This window comes from Gobius niger, assembly GCF_951799975.1.
Source record: "Gobius niger genome assembly, chromosome: 22".
NCBI classification, from domain to species: Eukaryota; Metazoa; Chordata; class Actinopteri; order Gobiiformes; family Gobiidae; genus Gobius; species Gobius niger.
The window spans coordinates 13,684,977-13,705,221 of NC_136873.1; the positions used below are offsets into that span (position 1 = coordinate 13,684,977).

The following is a 20,245-nucleotide window of genomic DNA, read 5'->3' on the forward strand; positions in this document are numbered from 1 at the left end:
TTGATTTTCATGTCTATCACTTCACTTTGCGGCATGACTAGCCATATGCGATGATTGTGCTGCGCTCCTACAGTGGGGAAAAAAAGTATTTGGTCAGTTTCACATAGACATTGTATTGGATTTTGGCCAAATACTTTTTTCCCCCACTGTATGCGTGTACCTGGAGTAGCCCGCTCTACCCGGCCCAGAGAGGTACATGTAGGAATAGCAGGGTTAGGGTTGTTGTGGGATTTAGGGTTAGGGTTATAGGTTAGGGTTTGTGCTGAAGGGGGGGGGGGGGCCTGCAGTTCTGTTTAAGCCCCGGGGCCTATGGGTGCATTAAGGCGGGCCTGTGTATTGCTGGGTTTCACGTGACATAGGCCTCTATAGACCTCAATATAATATAGGTATTATTTACTAGGGTTAGAAAAAAAAATATCGGATCAGACTGGGATCGCGATACTTTGTGCTGCAATACCAAGTATCGATACTTTATCAAGTATCGCAATACTTTCAATACTTGTGTTTGGAGGCTTTTTTTTTTTTCCAGTAACAGTTACACAGCACTTTGTTACATATTGCGTCAATGTACTTTTCAATCTTATCACTTCAGTAAAAGTCAAATACATGGTTTATAAACATTATTTTTTACACATTTTAAGATACACATATCACTTGCTGTAATTACTGACCGTATCACAATATGGATCGGCCCCTGAGTATCGTGACATGTATCCGATCATGACAAAAGTGGATCGTTCCAGCCTCTTGATAACATTATCATATAGAGCTGGGGTAGGCAACGTCAGGCCCGGGGGCCAAATCCGGCCCTCCAGCACAGAACCTCTGGCCCTCAAGATGATTATGAGAAATATTATGTAAATAAGAGATAAAATACATGATAAAGTACTCTTAAAAAATACTTTAGGCTACTATGGTGAGGTTCGGCCCTTGATGTTTTGGCAATGATGAAAATTGGCCCTCCACTACGCAAACTTGCCGACCCCTGATATAGATCGTGTAAGATCATGGACCCAGTGACTGACATTAATGATATTTTTTGTAGTTCATACATATTCTTTCAAGATATGTCTTTCAAATGCAAAGATTTCTCTGTTTACGATTTCCAAACATTCCGTCTGTCAGAGGAAAACACGGAAATGTCGATATTCAAAAGCAAACGAGTCACAAAGGACAACTTTGAAAACAAAAAAAGTGTGAACAAGTTCAGCCAAAACGGTGGTTGAACATGTTAAAGCAGAAACGGAGTTGAGTAACGTCAACATTTTCATCATCTATTCAATGCCAGTTTCAATACTTTTTAACGACAATTAAGGCACAATACATTAGGGCTGTGCAATTAATCGAAATTCGATTACGATTTCGATTACAACAGTAAACGATTACAACATTAGCATAATCGCAAAAAATCGATTACATTTTTTTTTTTTTTCCCCACATTTTTTTTCTAATTTTTGGATTTTTGTCACTTTTTTGATGGATTTTTGTCTTTTTTCTGCTGGATTTTTGTAATTTTTTTTGATGGATTTTTGTCTTTTTTCTGCTGGATTTTTGTAATTTTTTTTTATGGATTTTTGTCACTTTTTTGATGGATTTTTGTCTTTTTTTATGGATTTTTGTCACTTTTTTGCTGGATTTTTGTCACTTTTTTGCTGGATTTTTGTCACTTTTTGATTTTTGTCTTTTTTGCTGGATTTTTGTCACTTTTTTGCTGGATTTTTTTAAAGGCAACAAATAATCGTTTGAATAATCGTGATTTCAATTATGACAAAAATAATCGTGATTATTATTTTTTCAATAATCGAGCAGCCCTACAATACACTGAATGACTTAAATGCCTCACAGTATCCATCAAAATGATCCGTTTGAATTGCCTTAAGTCACATGTGTCACGGTCAAAGCCACATACAAGATAATTTATTGTGGCCGCTTGAGGAGCATGAATGGCTGTGGCTACAATAGTAACTTGTGCTGCCGAGTGTGGAGTGAATGAAGAACTGAGTGAAGCGCTTTGGGTCATGTGAAAAGCGCTTTACAAATAAACTTCCATTCTTTTCTAAAATAATGCTGCATTTCTAAATCCAGGCTCAGGAAGGACAGAGGAACCCACACAAACAAACGTGAAAGAAGAGCTTTATTTCTGGAGGAACGAAACATTAACAGTGACAGAAACATGTGACCAACGAAACCATTCACTGTCACCGTCTGTCGGGAACTGACAGGAACTCCTTTAGGAAACCGTGAAATGAACATGTTTTAAACTTGGTGGTTTTGGTGAACTCATCTCGGCGCCTCGACAGTGGAAGAGTCCGTGTCCTGTAGAGAGTTCTCCGCTCTCATCGCCTCCGACACCACCTGGCAACCAGAAGAACGCCTGTGAGTGAGGGCGGTGTGGACTTTTGAATATTAAAGAGTGTTAGTAAAATGATAAGAGAGAGTCTGAATCTAAAGGTAGTGATGGGCGAGTGAAGCCTTGTGACACTTTGAGGCTTTCCTGCAAAAAAGTGTTGTAGCTTCAAAGTCTCTGAAGCACCAACACAATCATGTGGAAGAGAAGTTTCAAACAGACGTGTGGCAGTTTTATTATTACAGCCTGATACTGAGGTTTGATCAAATAAATCATACGCTGATGAATAAGAGTCAATAGGTGTGTTTAGGATGAGCGAGGCGGCTGCAGGCGAGCGGTGCAGGCCGGTCAGAATCGCTCTGACGCCACCTGTGCGACGGTGCCCGTATTCTCGTGAGACCGAGGCGGCTGGAGTGCCTTGGGTCGGCGAGCGAAGTTGCTTTTCTCCGCCTCGCTCGGCTGGCTGAACTACAAAGGCCAAAGGGATTGTGGGAAATGAAGTGCCGTAAACACGTACGCTGACAGAGGACTGACAGATGATTGGATATGAGTTGTGTTTAGATCAGAAACGTGTTGCCGTGACGCTCCGCAGCTCCTGCCTCCTTTTTTCTCATCACCAGGATCTACTTAAATCTGCAGAAATGCTTCATATTTGACAGAAAGTGCCAGTGTGTTCAACATATGGCCTACATTTAAATATGCATAAGTTTACTATTCTAATCCTAAACTGTAAGAGGAGAGTCTGTTATTTTTGCTGTAGTGATGGAGCATCTGTCTGGTGTGTGGGAGAAGCAGAAATGTGTTCACAAACTTTTAAAATAGTTTTATTCCCAAACTCTTTCTAACAAACGCGAGACGCTGCGTGACCTGAGGCTCCTCTCTGTTCTCGGGGCTGAGATGTGTCTGACTCGATTAGAGGCGCCTTTCTCCGCCCTCTGACGCCACCGCCTGGTCTCGTCTGGAATCGAGGCGAGGCTCACTTCATCTTAAACACACCTATTTTCTTTGTAACGTGGGTCTGTGGGCGGAGCTCCAGTGGGCGGGGCCTAAAGGCAGGTCATCAATGCTTGATCTTTTTACTTCATTCAGTCAAAGCTCATTTTGACACTGTTTCCTGTAGATGGCGCTCCTTACATTTCCCTCGCCTGCTTTAGTATCTGTTCAAAAGCAGGACTTTGTAAAGAACAAGAAAATACAAAATGTATTCTGACCCACAGACACTTTCTCCACATGAACGCAGTTAAATGGGGAAAATGCAGCACATTTATTTATCTAAGAAAATAAAGTTATACACTGGTTATAAAGTGTAACATACTGTGATTGTTGACTTAATGTAATGCATTGTTGCATTTGCTGTAAATATGTAACCGTATGTTATTATTGCAACCACATTATTATTGAAGTGAATAGGGGGTGGGAGTTAATAAGCTTGTCTTCTTCCCACTCCTTTTCGAGCTAGAATGCTGTTTTTTTTTTGTAATTATTATTATTGTTTTTCTCGCTTTTGCGTCGGTTTTGTGTAGCTCGAAATAAAATATATCAATCAATCTATGACTAATGATTTACATCCTTATATGGACGAGGAATCATCCGCTGTTTAGCGCCTCGATGCTAAAGGCAGCTCAGTGAGACGCTCTGAGCCGATGACCCGCTTTAAGACTCGATGCGCAACTCACACAGTGAAGCAGTTTTACACATAGTCACGTGACCGGATGTTACTGCAAGAGGCTCCGACGCAGCTTCAGGAAGATCGATAAAATTTCGTAACGTTCATTGTGTCTACTTGTGTTCTAGTATCACTGTTTTTGTTCGTTTTGTCAGACACTAAGGTTAGAGATGTTGAAGATCTTCAACATCTCTAACCTTAGTGTCTGACAAAACGAACAAAAACAGTGATACTAGATCGATAAAAGCTCCAGAGCGCTCAGTTTTTTAGCCATCACTACCAAAAGGTGATTTATTTTCCAGCACAGAAAACAAAATCTTTATAAAGCCGTACTCGCACCTTTACTCAGACATTTGAAAGACAAAGATAATGCTTTCTACTGCACTGGCTTTCAATAAAAACTCATGTGTTTTGTTAATTTGAAAAGCCTAACAACGCACAGTCGTATGAACAGCAGGGGGCGCTGTGGAGACGCCACTGAATCACAACAAGGGAGAAAGTTTGTCCCTGTTGTGTTCAGCGGAAAGTTGTGTATCGGCCACCACCTAAAACACAGTCCTCTTTCATCCCTGGTGTCAGACTTTTCTTTGAGACTTTTCATCTCTCTGTGATAAGATATTTCAGTATTTAACCATCAAATCTAATGTTTATGCTTCAGTTTATATCTGTCTGTAAAGAAGCGACCTTCAGCTGCGTTAATTCCCAACACAACTGGCACATTTACAACATTGAAAATTCCTGGATACTTTGAAAACTTCAATATTTTCTAAAGCAAATGCCTCAGTAACGTTTTGATCAACTTTTACTTTAATTGGAGTAATATTTAACTAATCTGAACTTTTACTCAAGTACTTAGACGATGTCCTTGGAGTTTCTGCCTGTGTGAATCTGCCAGGTTGGTAATTTGGAATTCAAACCCACATAACTGATGAAATCTGCACCTGGTGGCCGATGATGGCGTCCACGTCCCGCTCGCTCAGCCCGGACGCCTCCAGCTCGTCGGGGGTGTCTCCCGTGAGGTCCGGGTTCAGGTCGGGCGTCTCTCCTGTGAGGATGTCCATGGGCGCCTCGGCGATGGCCCTGATGGTCTGATCCTCCAGGGCCAGAGCCGTGTCGAACTGCAGCGGCGACGGGGGACACTGCATCCCGTCGCCCTCCACGTCCAGGTCCTGGAGACATGAGTGGAAGAACAGAACATGCAGATAAAAGATGCGGAGAGGACTTTGATCAAGTTTATGGATAACATTTATGACAGATGTATGACTAAATCGTATTTCCAGGCCTTTATAGTTTATGTCAATTCCATCACGCATTGTCTCACGCTTGGATTAGAGTCTGGTGCCCTCTAGTGGCGATGGTAGCAAGTGGCTTTTCATTAAAAAATAAATATTCCTGAAGCGAATCTGCCATGTCAGCAATTTAAAAGGTAAAAACCCCTCCGATTTTTATCTGAACCCAAACCGGCAGAGCATTTGAAGGATATAAAGGTTCTAGGAAAAGACATTTTAGGAGAATACAGGTACAGTGAAGGCAGGTAGGAAGGATGTCTGTGCCTTCCAACTGAATTGATTCACCCCTTTGAGACTCCGGAGAAACCAACAGACCACAGGAAGGAGTTTGTGTGGGCGCCCTTAGAAACCGGCGGCTACTGCAAGCGGCAGGTCTTGATTGGGGCCAAGTTATGGAAGGAGGGATGAGAAGAGGTGCTTTTTTGGAAGACAATAGAGTCTCCGTGAAATAGAGAGGGCGGGAAACAACAAGAAAGACTTGTGTTAAAGCAAGAAATTTACATTATTCATCTGTTTTGTGGTTCTATATGACAAATGTTTTATTATTATTATGAAAACCAAGTACCGTTAAAGTACTGGTATTGAAAAATGTTTAAGGTCAGCTCACACTACACGACTTTTATGCCCGATTTCGCTCTAATTTTCAGTCGTGCCGAGTCTAATCGAGTCGCGTCTAGTCGAAGGCGGTCACACAGAGTCGGGTCGTGTAGTGTGGGGGGGTCACGACTGGACTGACGTTCGAATCGTGTCGTGTCGGCGGTAGAAAGACGCGACTAGACTCCAGTCATAGGAAATCAAACATGTTTGATTTTTAAGCCCAATTTTGGACGCACGGGAGAAACGTGGGAGATTTTACCAACACAAATGTGAATGACAGAGTGATATAAAGAAAGAAAAACACCGCCGCGCCTCCTTTTTCCACTTCTCTGTTAAACCAGCAGCACAAACAACTCATTTCATGGCCACAGCCCCACACACGAAACAGCACAACTTTATATCAGCAAAAGTTCACGACAACCACCTTTTCCAGCTACATTTCAACCACGAACAGAGTTTAGCGGCACTGACTGTGTTTGGAGACGAACTGTTTAGCTTCACCTCCCCGCTTTCTCCTCCATCCTGAGGTTGACGCCCGTCTCCTTTTCTTATTAAATCCACTGAAATGCGTCCCGCTTATTCATGTCGCCAACTTTTATCTCCATTTGACAGAACTATAGCCCAGTTGAAGCCTTCGTAGTAGCAGTAAGCTAGCGCTGCGGTGTTGTGACATTGTTGACACCGTTGACCAATCGGTACCCGCACACGTTATCCCACGCTCACAAACACAGGCCTGTCTTTGCGGATTTGGGGTCAGTTTTCGAAGCCGTACAGAGGACAGACGCGCTGTGTTATAAAACATCAGCTGTTTGTCAGAATCGTGTGTCGCTCTTACGATTCTCAGTTGTTAAGTGTGAACCCCCAGACGTTCGAAAATCGCACTGAATCCAGTCGTGTAGTGTGGACCCCCATTCTATATAAAATCGTTTGCGATTTGTCGTGTAGTGTGTGCTGACCTTTAACGGTACCCAGCTCTATTAATCACATCCATATAGTGGTTATACGTGTTATGTCATAGCATAACGACAGCATAGAAACAGAATCAAAACATCTCCATCGGAATAAAAATTTTACCTGAAAATGTCCATAATAAAAGTGAGTTTATGTCCGTTGGTTACCTGGGTTACGGCGCAGTGGCCCCATTGCAGCATTTACCCAGCAGAGGGCGCACGAGTGAGTTAAAGTGCAAGCTAAATTTTGTTCTTGCTTTGTTTGTAGCCATAGGGCAGATGTGACGCTTATAAAGCACAACGTGACTGACATTTAGCCCCAGTATTACAGGATAACGCTACAGGAACAACTGCAGCCCGTCTGACTGAGGACATTTAGGGGAACGTGGGTCCTTGGGTTTCATACGTACGTCGCTGAACTCCAGGGGCAGGCTCTCTGTGGGCTGGAGCTCGGCGGCGCTCAGGTACAGGTCTCTGGGCGTGAGCGGCTCCTGGGGCGGCGGCTGGGTCTCGGGCTGGTACAGCGGCGGGGGGAGGGGCAGGTGGAGCGGGCAGCGCGGCTCCTCCGACTGTCCCATGTGAACGGTGCGGTCGCACGGCATGTCCCTCTGCCCCGGGCACAGCTTGAACAGCACCTGGTTACTGTCCTGGTGGATGTCTGCGGCGGCGAAGGTCAAGGGGGAAACGCAAAAGAACGAGGGCGGAATCTGAACCCAAACCGGCAGAGCAAGATAAGAATGGAGATTTTATAAAGAACAAAATGAAGGCAAAGGAAGGATGTCTGTGCCTTCCAACTGAATTGATTCACCCCTTTGAGACTCCGGAGAAACCAACAGACCACAGGAAGGAGTTCGTGTGGGCGCCCTTTGAAACCGGCGGCTACTGCAAGCGGCAGGTCTTGATTGGGGCCAAGTTATGGAAGGAGGGATGAGAAGAGGTGCTTTTTGGAAGACAATAGAGTCTCGGAGAAATAGAGAATGGAGAATGAGGGACAAAATAACTTTGACACTGCTCATAAGAGGGAAAAACGTATTAGAAAGATCCAAGAAGCGTCACAGCCTCGAAACAAAAGACGAGCCTGGGACGCACTGAGGAAGTCTGAATATAACATTTCAGACCAGTTCTAATGAAAATCTCGCTTGAAATAAGAAAGTAAAATTGCCAATGAGATAAGAACAATTTTCTTACCCCATTGGCAAAGAAAATGACCTGAAATAAGGACGAAATGTATCGAAACGAGTCAGAAACATCTCAGAACAAGTGAAATAATCTAGGACAATTCCCAAGAACTTCTTAACTAGTCAAAACATCAAAAAATGTGATTATTATGCTCAAATTGAGATGTTTATACTAGTCTAGTTAATTACTCTTTGCAGTGTGTGAGGAAAAATAATTCACGATCATCGATATTAAGGAAGAAAATACAGAGAATTTGTCAAACCTTTTACACTACGGTCCAAATGTTCTGCCCATTTTATCTCCATGCTTTTAATCTTGTGTGTCAGGACTCCCCTGACAAAGAGATTCTTAATCTCAGTGGGACTGTCCTGGTGAAATATAGGTCAATAAAGTCTTAAAAAATTTGAGGAAAAAATGGAGGGGAAAATGGCAAAATATGTGGCTAAAATAAGGGAAAATTTGGGAAAAAGTGGGAGTTTAATGGCAAAAACCTGTGGACAGACAAAATGGGTAAATAAATTTGGAAAAATTGGGGGGAAATTCACAGGAAAATGGGAGAAAGAATAAGAAAGAGCAAAATAAAGTTGGGAAAAAATTGAGAACAATTTGGAAAGTGTTTTAGTTGGACAATTATGTTTTGTTTGCAGCACATTTTCGCATATTTCTGATGTTTTGCAAAAATATCGCTTCATCATCGTCATCGAGAAAGTCCCACAAAATATCAAGATACTAATGTGAATCAATACGAGATGCAACCGTGGGTCCCGAGATTCTTACGATTGACCTACCGTGAGATTCACAACCGCGGTAATTGTAAACGCGGTTAATCTTGACATCCCTGTTCCCGAGTGAAGCGTTTGTAAAGGATACGTGTGAGGCAGTGCCGCGTCATGGGCAGGCAGGGGTTGGAACACGAGACGCATTTCTCACTCGCCGCTCGGACGAAAGGCTGGAGGGAGAGAAAGGAGGCACAAACAAATACAAATTTAACCCTTCAGAGGTGACCAGGGGGGCAGGAACCACGGTGACACACTGTTGAAACACATCCTTGAGCGACAGAGTTTATACGTGACATTTTACATCACTTTAATGAATCGTCCTGTGTGTTTTGGAGGGCGCTGTCCGGTGCTGAATCGGCCTCTGTGTGTCCTCCGAGGGCTTTGGATTCTGCATTTGTTAAGTGCGTGAAAAACCAATACATAAAAAAGCGTTTCTAAACCTTTGGAGGGTACTGTACACACCGTCACAACAACGCCACGTGACAACTCTGAGGAAGGCCACAGTTGTATCCGAAACAGTCAGGTACGAAATCAACACAAAGGTCTGGCTATAAGAACAAAAATGACTAAAAGACCTAATGAACTTATATGTGTGTATTGGACTAAATTCAAATTAAATATAGTTGTGTTAAAGCAGTACTAAGTGACTCTTGCCCCTAGCCTATATAATGCATTTTGATTCACAGAGGTTTTAATTTTACATAGTATGGCAAGACTTTAGTGTATTTATGTGCGCTTTCCAATTTAACTTATCATCAATATTGATTCCCAAAAACTTTGTTACATACACCCTTTCGATTTCTACCTCTCCAATTTTGAGTTGACATGGTTTGTTTACTTTACTTTGTTTACTTTACTTGTTTCCAAATACAATATATTTAGTTTTATGCAGATTTATAGAAAGTTTATTTATATCAAACCATTTTTTTTAGTATCTTAAGCTTAGTTCCTACTGTATTCAAAAGCAGCTCAAGATCTTTTCCAGAACAGAACAGACTGGTATCATCAGCAAATAGGATACATTGTAATTTGTTGAGGATCTCAGTGATTTCATTAATGTACATGATAAATAGTTTATGTCCCAATGTTGGACCTAAAAATCGTAGCATGGTGCAATTTTTTTTAACTTATTCATTGTCCGTGAGAGTAAATACTACGCTGACAGAAAAGACAAAGGGACAGAGGTATATTGTACATCCAATTACACAATGGAAATATTTTCACTCAAACATGGCTGTGAATACTGTTTAAGCAGCGCAAGCCCGCAGTTAGCCTGTTAGCTTCTTCTGCGTGATTGTATTAGTGTGTATTGGTGGCTCCGGTCCGGTGGCAGTCAAGTTGCTATTGTGGTTTTCTGGCCAGAGACACTAGGGGGAGGGACTATGAAAATTATTTATTACGGTAAACAAGTTACTTAGCATTGCTTTAAAGCTAAAATGCTCTGAAACACAACCCTTTTACAGAAAACATCATTAAAATAACTACCCAGCTTCACATTTATTATATAAAAAAATGTTTTTGACTAAATCTCGACTAAAATTACATTACATTTTAGTCAAAAGACTAAAACTAAAATAAAATATGTTGTCAAAATTAACACTGCTATAGGCGCAGATTGTGTGCCACACTTTCATCAGTCCCAGGCAGAAGTAAAGCAACTTAGCATTTCCAGATAAGTGCTGTATTATCATTGTCACTTCTTCATATCCTCTAGTCTATAGCCCTATTCACACGGGATTATAAAAACCTCGAGAACTCGGGTAAGAAGTTAATATTTCTGCCGTCCTCTGAGATTCTGCCCGTGCAAATCTGCCATGTCAGCAATTTAAAAGGTAAAAACACCTCTGATTTTTATCTCGAGTAAGGTCAGGGGAACCGTAAAACGACAAGGGCAGTATCTGAACCCAAAACGACAGAGCATTTGAAGGATAGAAAGAGATTTTAGGAGAATACAGGTACAGTGAAGGCAGGTAAGAAGGATGTCTGTGCCTTCCAACTGAATTGATTCACCCCTTTGAGACTCCGGAGAAACCAACAGACCACAGGAAGGAGTTCGTGTGGGCGCCCTTAGAAACCAGCGGCTACTGCAAGCGGCAGGTCTTGATTGGGGCCAAGTTATGGAAGGAGTGATGAGAAGAGGTGCTTTTTGGGAGACAACAGAGTCTCCGTGAAATAGAGAGGGCGGGAAACAACAAGAAAGACTTGTGTTAAAGCAAGAAATTTACATTATTCATCTGTTTTATGGTTCTATATGACAAATATTTTAGTATAGGTATCGAAAACCAAGTACCGTTAAAGTACTGGTATTGAAAAATGTTTAACAGTACCCAGCTCTATTAATCACATCCATATAGTGGTTATACGTGTGATGTCATAGCACAACGACAGCATGGCAACAGAATCAAAACGAGTGGCAAACAGTGTCAAGTAAAATAGACAAATAACGCCGTCTCCATCATAGAAAATGCGCAAAATTTCACCTAAAAATGTCCATAACAAAAGTGAGTTTATGTCCGTTGGTTACCTGGGTTACGGAGCAGCAGCCCCATTGCAGCATTTACCCAATGTCCAAAGACTAAAGTGAGTAGCAAAGCTCGAGCAGAATTTGGACGGACTGTAACGGCTCAGACTGGATATTTTGTTCCTGACCTTAAATCCCCCCTCTCTCTCGCTCACCTGCGGGGCTCCGTCGGTCAGAGCCTGCCTCCTCTCTCTCAGCTGTCGGTGAAGCAGAGCCTCGGTGCCGTAGCGCCGGCGGTAGCGGCGCAGAGCCTTGAGTTTCTTCAAGTTCTCCCTCTCCTTCAAGGACAGACCCTCGGGCCCCGTCAGCAGACTGCTCCCTGTGAACACATGATCGTGAGAGGACGAGGCCACGAGATGAGCACACTACAAATAATGGCTTGGTTTACGATATAGTATCTTCGTGACAGTGTGTTTTAAAATTAAAGGAATAAAATACACTAAAAACTAAACTTCATACATTTTTCAGGGTTTATCTAGGTAGCAGTAGGTCAAATTTTATGCTATCTTAACCCCCACATGAACAGAGCACATTTTCCCCAGTTTGATGATCTAAATCTAAAAGCTTCTTGAACAAAGCATCAAAAAAGAAGCGAAAAAGTGCTGGGATTTAGCTGTAGAGTTCCAATAATCCAGCCCATTTTTCATGATATTTGTAGCACCACAGCGTATTGGAGAAAAATAGAGAAAATATGCTCAGTTAAAGGCAGGAGTTAAGAGGTTAAGATCCGATCAAACAAAGAAATGAGCAGTGTTTCTGCCATAATGTCATTATTCTCTCAAAATGATTCAATGCCAGTTTGAATCCTACTTCCTGTATTCAAAGGCCTTAATTTGGCACGATTCCTTCAGTGACTATAAAAGCTCTTGTTGTTCCGTGGTGTTTACCCAGAGTCTCGTGCTCCACTTTGCGGTGGTGCAGGTATCGTCTCTTCTTCTCTTTCAGCAGGTGCTGCAGCCGCTTGAACTGGTCGATGTAGAGGGACTGGAGCCGGATGAGTTTGTCCCGAGTGATGAGCGCCACCTCCTCCGCCGTGTACACGCCGGCATGTCTGCGTTAGACACATCAACCCCACAGTCAGACCAATCAATCATCTCATCCACTAAAATAAATCATTTGAGCATCGTTTACAACAGTGGGTTATGAGATTTCTTCTGTTCGTTTGTCTCCAGTGTACAGACAATTATTTCCAAAGCACAGAAAGTCATCCTCACTTGATAAATAAGCCGTATTTACAATTTGGAAATTCAGTTTTTATAGACACGGATTGTACATGTTTATATCAGGCAGCAGCAAGTCAACTTTAAAGCTTTTTACTGCCATTTTAATGCCCAAGTACAATAATCTCATTTATTATAACAGATGTATGCATGTATCATTTTTTTTTAAAGATTGTGAAACATTAGTTTAAGCAGAGTAAATGCAAGAAACAAGTTGGGCAACTGTGAATGGGAAATTTTGCTGAAAATGTGTTTTTTCAATGTGTTTTTATGCAGATTAAAAAGGTATAATGTAAATGATAAAGCAATGTCATTATTTTCAGGACCTTCGTTCTATGATTCTCTTAATTGTGAAGTCTTTCCTGCTAAGTTCTCTGGTTTATTAACCAGAGAGTCGTACTTAAGACGGTCTTTGTCCTATGATTGTCTTAATTCTGAAGTCTTTCCTAGCGCTCGCTGCTATGTTCTCTGGTTTAATAACAAACTGTGGCGGGTCGTACTTTAGAGGGTCTTCGTGGTCGCTGTCGACGCTGTCGGCTTCACTGTCGGGGTCTCCTCTCCAGGTCTGATCCAGCCCCAGCGGCGCCTGCTCCTCCTCGCTCACACTGTCCTCTTCTGCGGAGGCAACATTTCACAGAAAATCATAAGCTCGCGACACAAAAGAAAAGAGCGAAAGACATTCTGCGCGAGAAAGTACCTAAGATGCGGCTGGATTCCGAGCGTCCGTCCAGGCTGTGGCTGTCCGTGCGGTGGATTCCACTTAACTGAGACACCAGGGCTTCGGCGGACGGTCCCGAACAGGCTTTCCTCATCTGTGCCCGGAGCGCCAGAGCGTTCCTCCGGGCGTGTTCCGCGCAGAAGGCCACTCTGACAAACACCCACAGTGCAGATCTTTAGTCAATATTTTACAGACGTTGCCATCCAGGGTTTGAAATCACCAGCCAACGAGCCAAAAGCTTTATTTATCTTTATTTATCCATGAGACAATTCAATATAACTCACCCATCTTTCCTCTCCATCTTGGGGGCTGCGTTTGGACAGCGCTTGCCGTTTTTGGAGGAAACATAACTGCACTGCTTGTAGGGGGCGCTCTTGTCCTCCAGAATGTGCTTGATGCAGAACTCCTGTCCCTCCAGGCGGGTCTGAGAGCAGGGCCGCAGGGCGAAAGCGCAGGTCTGAAGCTCCAGCGGCCGTGGGGGAGGCTGCTGCACCCGGCCCCGACTCGAGGGCAACACGTGGATCCGGATCCGGTTCATTATAAACCTGAAAGCAAAAGAAGAATATGTGAGTCAACTTAAAATTACTGTTATAGTGCTTGTTATCGACTAATTATCATGGCTCATCCGAACTAGTTCATGCCAATCATTTTTATTATTCTATCATATGTCTTTGTTCTTATTATTATAGACACACAAGGGAACATTATATTTTAGTAGTGGGCAACATTAATGAGTTAAATAAATAATAATAGTTCTCTGATAGGCCACAACAATGTTCACAAACAAAGAAATGCTTCCCTCGCACTGTAAAGATGTGTGTCATTTTAAAAACAGCACTAAAGGCCTGGATAACATTTACCAAAACATTTGTAAAAAATCTTATTAGCTGTAGTAAAAATGAACAGACCTAATGATCAGAAGACATCAGAGACATGGCTATTTTTAACAGTGAATTGCCAAGGACCTCATGTTAGGGCTGCTCGATTATTGAAAAAATAATAATCACGATTATTTTTGTCGTAATTGAAATCATGATTATTCAAACGATTATTTGTTGCCTTTAAAAAAATCCATCAAAAAAGTGACAAAAATCCATAAAAAAAAGACAAAAATCCAGCAAAAAAAAAGACAAAAATCCAGCAGAAAAAAGACAAAAATCCAGCTAAAAAAGACCAAAATCCAGCAAAAATCGTGACAAAAATCCATTAAAAAAAATAAGACAAAAATCCAGCAGAAAAAAGACAAAAATCTAGCAAAAAAGTGACAAAAATCCAGCTAAAAAATGACAAAAATCCATTAAAAAAATTACAAAAATCCAGCAAAAATAGTGACAAAAATCCAGCAGAAAAGTGACAAGAATTAAAAATTTGAAAAAAAAGTGAAAAAAACAAATGTGAAGACAAAAAAAAAATGAAAAATAAAAATTATAATCGATTTTTTGCGATTATGCTAATTTTGTAATCGTTTACTGTTGTAATCGAAATCGTAATCGAATTTCGATTAATTGCACAGCCCTACCTCATGTAGTTATGTTATGTTCAACTACAAAAGCATGTACATGTAGACATATTGTATAGGATAATAGGGTAGAGTAGCTAAAATATTTAAAGGTGCACTATGCAAATATTGATGTTAAAAAAACTTTTTTAGGGTCTCTGGTAGGTTTTCACTGCTGACTGAGCCGTCTCCATTGTTACTACTGTATTCCATTCAGAAAATCTACCAGAAACTCTTTTTTTCTTACATAAATCGTTACATAATTCAATGCATGTCTCAGTGTGGATGTAGTAGGACAGGCAGCACCAAATAGAGCTCAAACAATATATTTTACTCTTAGTTACTGAGTCCCCTTGCCTGTTTTTCTCAAGCAAAGGTACTTTAACAATCTCTCAATGGACCGTCAGCAGCACTTGACAACATACTGGGTGCAGCTAGATATTACTACTCATGTGGAAGTAAGATGTACTGGGTGATTGTTGTTTTTTTTTTGGCATCTTTCACCAGCAAAAACAACCGTAGTAAAGTAAATGCTTGTGTTTCTTTCAATTTAGTGCTTGAAATATTATGCAACGTGGCTTTAAGTTTAAATAGCAGCACCAGTCCCTTTTCAATGATCATAGTGATAAAATGACATATTCCAGAACTTTATATTCCTGTGTTTGGTTTCATTTACACACGGACATAGTAATGAATTTGAAAGACAACCCAGTGAACTACAGGACGTTGTGCTGTCATGTTTTCGCCCCACACCGTTTATCCCGCCCAGACCTGCGTCACAGCGGCCGCCATCTTTGTTTAGCAGATGCTAACACAAATGCTAACCCGAGCCTGTAGCAGAAAAATGCTACTTACGAGAAATTGCGCATGTTCTAATCGAACATATTGAGCGGTCTTTGAATAATGTAGGTGTGAAACGGCTTAACTACAAAATGAGACACAAAATCCTCGATACAGTTTGTCGCTTACCCTTATTTTTGTGTCCAAATGCCTGCGTTCTCACGAAGAGGACTCTGCAACAACGGCTTTGACCAGTGATGAACGGCCAGACTTTGCACCACAGAGGGCCCGCCCTCCGAGCACTGCCATTGGCTGATGAGCTAAACCGGAGAGATTTGATTGGATAACTGTCAATCAATCACACAAGCGCATATCGTAACATGAGTGTAGTGTAATAACAGGACTAGAGTGAATCAAATACAATAAATAATAAATATGGTAATAACCAGAGGCGGGAAGTACTTATTACTTTTACACAAGGGCATAAACTTTTTGAAGTAGTTTTATTATACGGTACTTTTTACTTATAAAGAAGTATTTGTACTCTTAAAAAATTGAAATTAAATGGGTACTCGTTCCACTAACCTCTTACCAACCGAGTGCATGTTCTCCAGTTCGGATTTACTCAAATCTAACAGTTTTGAGTAAATCCATTTGAAAGCTAAGACCTACAAAACTGATCTAAATGGATCTTTTTCCATCTCATTTTTGCCACTTTTTTGTTGTACTTTCAACACTTCTGTTTTCACATTTTTGCTGTTTTTTGTTGAGTATTTGTCTCTTTTGTGTTGGTATTTTGTGGCTTTTGTTGTCACATTTTGTCTCACTTTCATTAGTTTATTTAGATGCATTTTCATCCTCATTTTCATCTCATTTTTGATGCTATTTTGACACTTTTCAAGCTTTAAGATTTGGGTAAAACCGGAGAAAATGTGCTCAGTTCAGGCGAAGATTAAGAGGTTAAAAACAGATGTAGTGGGTGTTTTGTACTTTAATCTTTAGAAATATCTTTTTTAGATGTAATTTTCTTGAATTTGTCACTACTCTTACAAATTGTATTTTACGCTCGGACAGTAAAACATACTCACTTCAGCACTACTTTGGGTCACTACTTTTTGATCAATAAACTAACCCAGACTATAAAAGTCCAGAAAATTGTGCTACCATTCCATTTACACCTTATTACCATGTTATAACTGTGGTGTAAAGTGAAGTACAACCACCATTTCAATATAACCACATAAAAACGCGTGGAAGCCGATTCAGTGTTTTTCTTTGGGCCAAATCCTGTGGAAAAAGTACACACACGTAATACCCAACGAATAATAAACCGAAACAATTACCAGTCGGTGTTCCATAAAATATTTATTGACTTTGATTGGGAATAAAGCAACCACGTTATATCAAAAAGAACCGTATTCACATATAATCTTTTCGACTGAGGGAAAATAAACACGTTATGTCAGGACCTGAGTGTCAACGACTTTTGAACAAGACATGAAAGACGTTACTTTGACAGAAGTAAAAATGGAGCTATGGCTGTTTGCATTGTTCTGTTGCACGAGTGTCATTTTCTCACATTTAGTTTGAAATGCTAATGTTTTCTCGACGAGACGGACATAATTTGGAAGGTTCGGGTTTGAAGTAAATGACATAGTTACACCAGAACTTGTTCCGTAATACTATACAGACAAAATAGTGCACACACTCACTCCAAAGTTCCAACCCATATATTAGAATAATATTTCAGAGCCACTGCCTGAGTTGTGTTATTAGCATATAGTTTTTACTGGAGAAAAAAAAGAAAAAACAAGCTCGAAACTAACAAAAGAGTTGCATTAACCACGAATAGCCCGAACTAAACCTGGTAAAAATGTATTGCCAAGAGCGTGTTGATATATTTATAGACTTATACTCAATGGGGCATTCAAAGCCAACAATGATTTAGCTTATAAATCTAAAAAAACAAATGTATTCTTCAGATTGGACACAGATGATAAACATTTGAACCACCTCAAACTCTACACGTGTCATAGCTTTGTATAATGCATTCGGAAATGTAACTGATAATATCTATTTCACACCGGCTTTGACAAATGTTTTACAAAAAAGGAATTCGGACATTCGGATTTCAATGCTGCAATGACCCGGAGTTGTGTTAAGAGACAGCTCGACGACAAAAAAAGAGGACATATCAAGCAAAATTGAGTTTTAAGCAATGTTTCCTCGACTGCTGGAGCGCTGCTATCTGCATTTTCTGGATTACGTCCTCTAAAATTTGTCCCGTGGATTGATTAGCACGCCGTTGAGTAAAAACGCAGGCTTGTATGATGTTTTAATCAGGCTTAATTTCACCTGTCACCAAGAGAGGGCGCTCCAAGCAAGCTTTTAGACAAACCAAAGAAGCCATACAGAGAAATTTTGCTTTTAAGGGCTGCGTGATATATCGCAAAAAATATCGTATCGCGATATTGGTTGATGCAATAATTGTATCGCAAGAAGTCCCAATATATCACAACATCACTGAAGCTTTCACCCGACTGAGACACACATTTTTCCTAATTTTGTTAAGTTTTGGAGCTGATGTGTTTTTTTTAAGTCGTAATTGACACAATTTGCTGAAAAACAAGTTACTTACAATTTGTGTTTAATTATGAGACATATCGTTGAAATGGTTTAGTGAAATATCGCAATATCGTTATCGCGATATTGCACAGCACATCGCAAGTTACTACGGTATTGTTCAGCCCAAGTTATTTTTTTTGTATAACCACAGCTAAAAATCACTGGTTTCAGATAGAACAGCTGAAAACACGATTTTAAGCCGAGTGCCCTTAACTTAAATGTTGCCTAAAAGAATAAACCGTTTGTGGGACAATGAATCATGGTGTTTTAACTGCACACACGTTAGAGTAACACCACTCCGCTCCATGTTATGCGTTAAAACTGTGTAACGCACTGCTCCTCGTCGGTTAATCTTCATTTACACTGCTGTTCAAAAGGTCAGGGTCACTAAAACGTCTTATTTTAGTCAATGTCTGGTTTGTAACGTGGTATATTATATTTTTAAAGGAATCCCTACATAGGTGATGGAGGCCGTTACTCCAGCGTTGTAATGGTACATTGTGTTAGCATATCGTGCTAAAGGAATAGCCCACCGTTTTTCCATACTGAGATATGTTCTTACCTGAGCTTAGACGAGTTCATTTGTTCCTGTCTGGTCTTCACGCGTGTCCTCAGTCACGTAAACATTGTTAGCATTTTGCCTCTTCTTTAGCCTCTCCTCTATAGCTCCAAACGAGGTGAAGATAGAAGCTACCAAGCTCTTCCACGTTTCTCCTATTTAAATATGGCTACATGAAGTGTTACACTATAAAGTATAATACACAAAATTAAACAATGCCAATTTCCTAAGCAGATAAAAGGGGGAACTATATTGTAAGGTGTAATAATACCAGGAGCAGCTCGACACGCCAATGAACTCTTGATATTATTACGCCTTACAATATAGTCCCCCCTTTTATCAGTTTAGAAAATCCACATTGTTTAATTTTGTGTAATTATACTTTGTAGTGTAACACTTCATGTAACCATATTTAAATAGGAGAAACGTGGAAGAGCTTGGTAGCTTCTATCTTGACCTTGATTGGAGCCATAGAGGAGAGGAGAGGCTAAATGCTAACGCCGTCTGTGCTGTGTTTACGTGACTGAGGACACGTGTGAAGACCAGACAGGTAAAAATGAACTCGTCTAAGCTCAGGTAAGAACATATCTCAGTATGTAAAAACGGGGGCCTGTTCCTTTAAAGGTAATATTATACAACTGAAAACGGTTGTTCTGTTTAGAGAAGCTAAAACAGTCCTTTAAGCTATTTGAGTATCTGGAGCATCAGCATTTGTGAGTACGATTACACTCTCGAAAAAGGGGAACTTTCTTCTGATTCTCCACTAAGAAATTAAGGCTATTCCATTCGAGATTTCATGGAAAACACAAAACTGTCCGAGTGACCCCAAACTTTTAAACAATAGTGTATTTTACACTAAATCAACACGGAGGAGCCCAAAAGCATGCATGATATGTCCACTTTAATAAAAGTTACTTCCATTGCTTGGACCTTGCTACAGTTTCAACAAAAAGGTTCTTTTTATAACTTTGTGGTTTTATAAAATCCTATTATTTGACCAAACCTGTAGATATGTATAAATCACCTTTTTTTTCCATTAGTGTGAATAGTACATTAGAGAAATTACTATCTTACAACCATTTAAAACAATGACTGCAACATCAAAACTAAAAATGAAAAAGTACAAACTTTAGGAATTTACATCTTTTTTTTTGTTGCAAGTTTTTAACAAAAACGTTTTGCGCTTTAAAATATTTATACACATCATCCAAACGTCTCAAGAAATAAAAACCGAAACCGTAGTTTTTCCTCCAAAAAACGAAATCATGGTTTAAGCATCTGGAGAAAAAATATAAACGATGGCTATGAAGCATGCACTTGAAATGGGCCTGTACAGATTCAATTTTAATGTCCTCCTTTCACACGAGGACAGAGCCAAGGAGCACAACTGTGAGCGAGGACTTCCGGTCCCAGGAGAAAATATACGACTCATTTCTACCACAGACTCAGGTCCCACAATATATGATGGAAACTGTAGTTATTTCAGTATTGATGATTCAGATCCATATCAGGAGGAG

The 20,245-nt window shown here is 40.5% G+C and overlaps 1 protein-coding gene across 1 annotated transcript; it reads right to left on the reverse strand.

The window, feature by feature from the left end:
- Positions 1 to 2,239: 2,239 nt before the first annotated feature.
- Positions 2,240 to 15,810, reverse strand: kansl2 (KAT8 regulatory NSL complex subunit 2). Its single transcript, XM_079580858.1, has 10 exons — positions 15,734 to 15,810; positions 13,551 to 13,811; positions 13,246 to 13,415; positions 13,049 to 13,163; positions 12,216 to 12,379; positions 11,484 to 11,647; positions 8,899 to 8,977; positions 7,260 to 7,507; positions 4,955 to 5,182; positions 2,240 to 2,355 (listed from the first exon to the last, which is right to left on the reverse strand). The coding sequence occupies exons 2-10, from the start codon at positions 13,802 to 13,804 to the stop codon at positions 2,281 to 2,283; spliced, it is 1,497 nt and encodes a 498-aa protein (XP_079436984.1). The 5' UTR covers positions 13,805 to 13,811; positions 15,734 to 15,810; the 3' UTR covers positions 2,240 to 2,280.
- Between the last annotated feature and the right edge of the window lie 4,435 nt (positions 15,811 to 20,245).

Coding starts and splice junctions, on each gene's coding strand:
- kansl2 (XM_079580858.1), bottom strand. CDS start 13,804: ATGAACCGGATCCGGATCCACGTGTTGCCCTCGAGTCGGGGCCGGGTG. Junction 13,416..13,550: donor AAGATGGAGAGGAAAGATGG/GTGAGTTATATT, acceptor GGTGTTTGTCAG/AGTGGCCTTCTGCGCGGAAC. Junction 2,356..4,954: donor ACGCCATCATCGGCCACCAG/GTGCAGATTTCA, acceptor TCTGGTTGCCAG/GTGGTGTCGGAGGCGATGAG.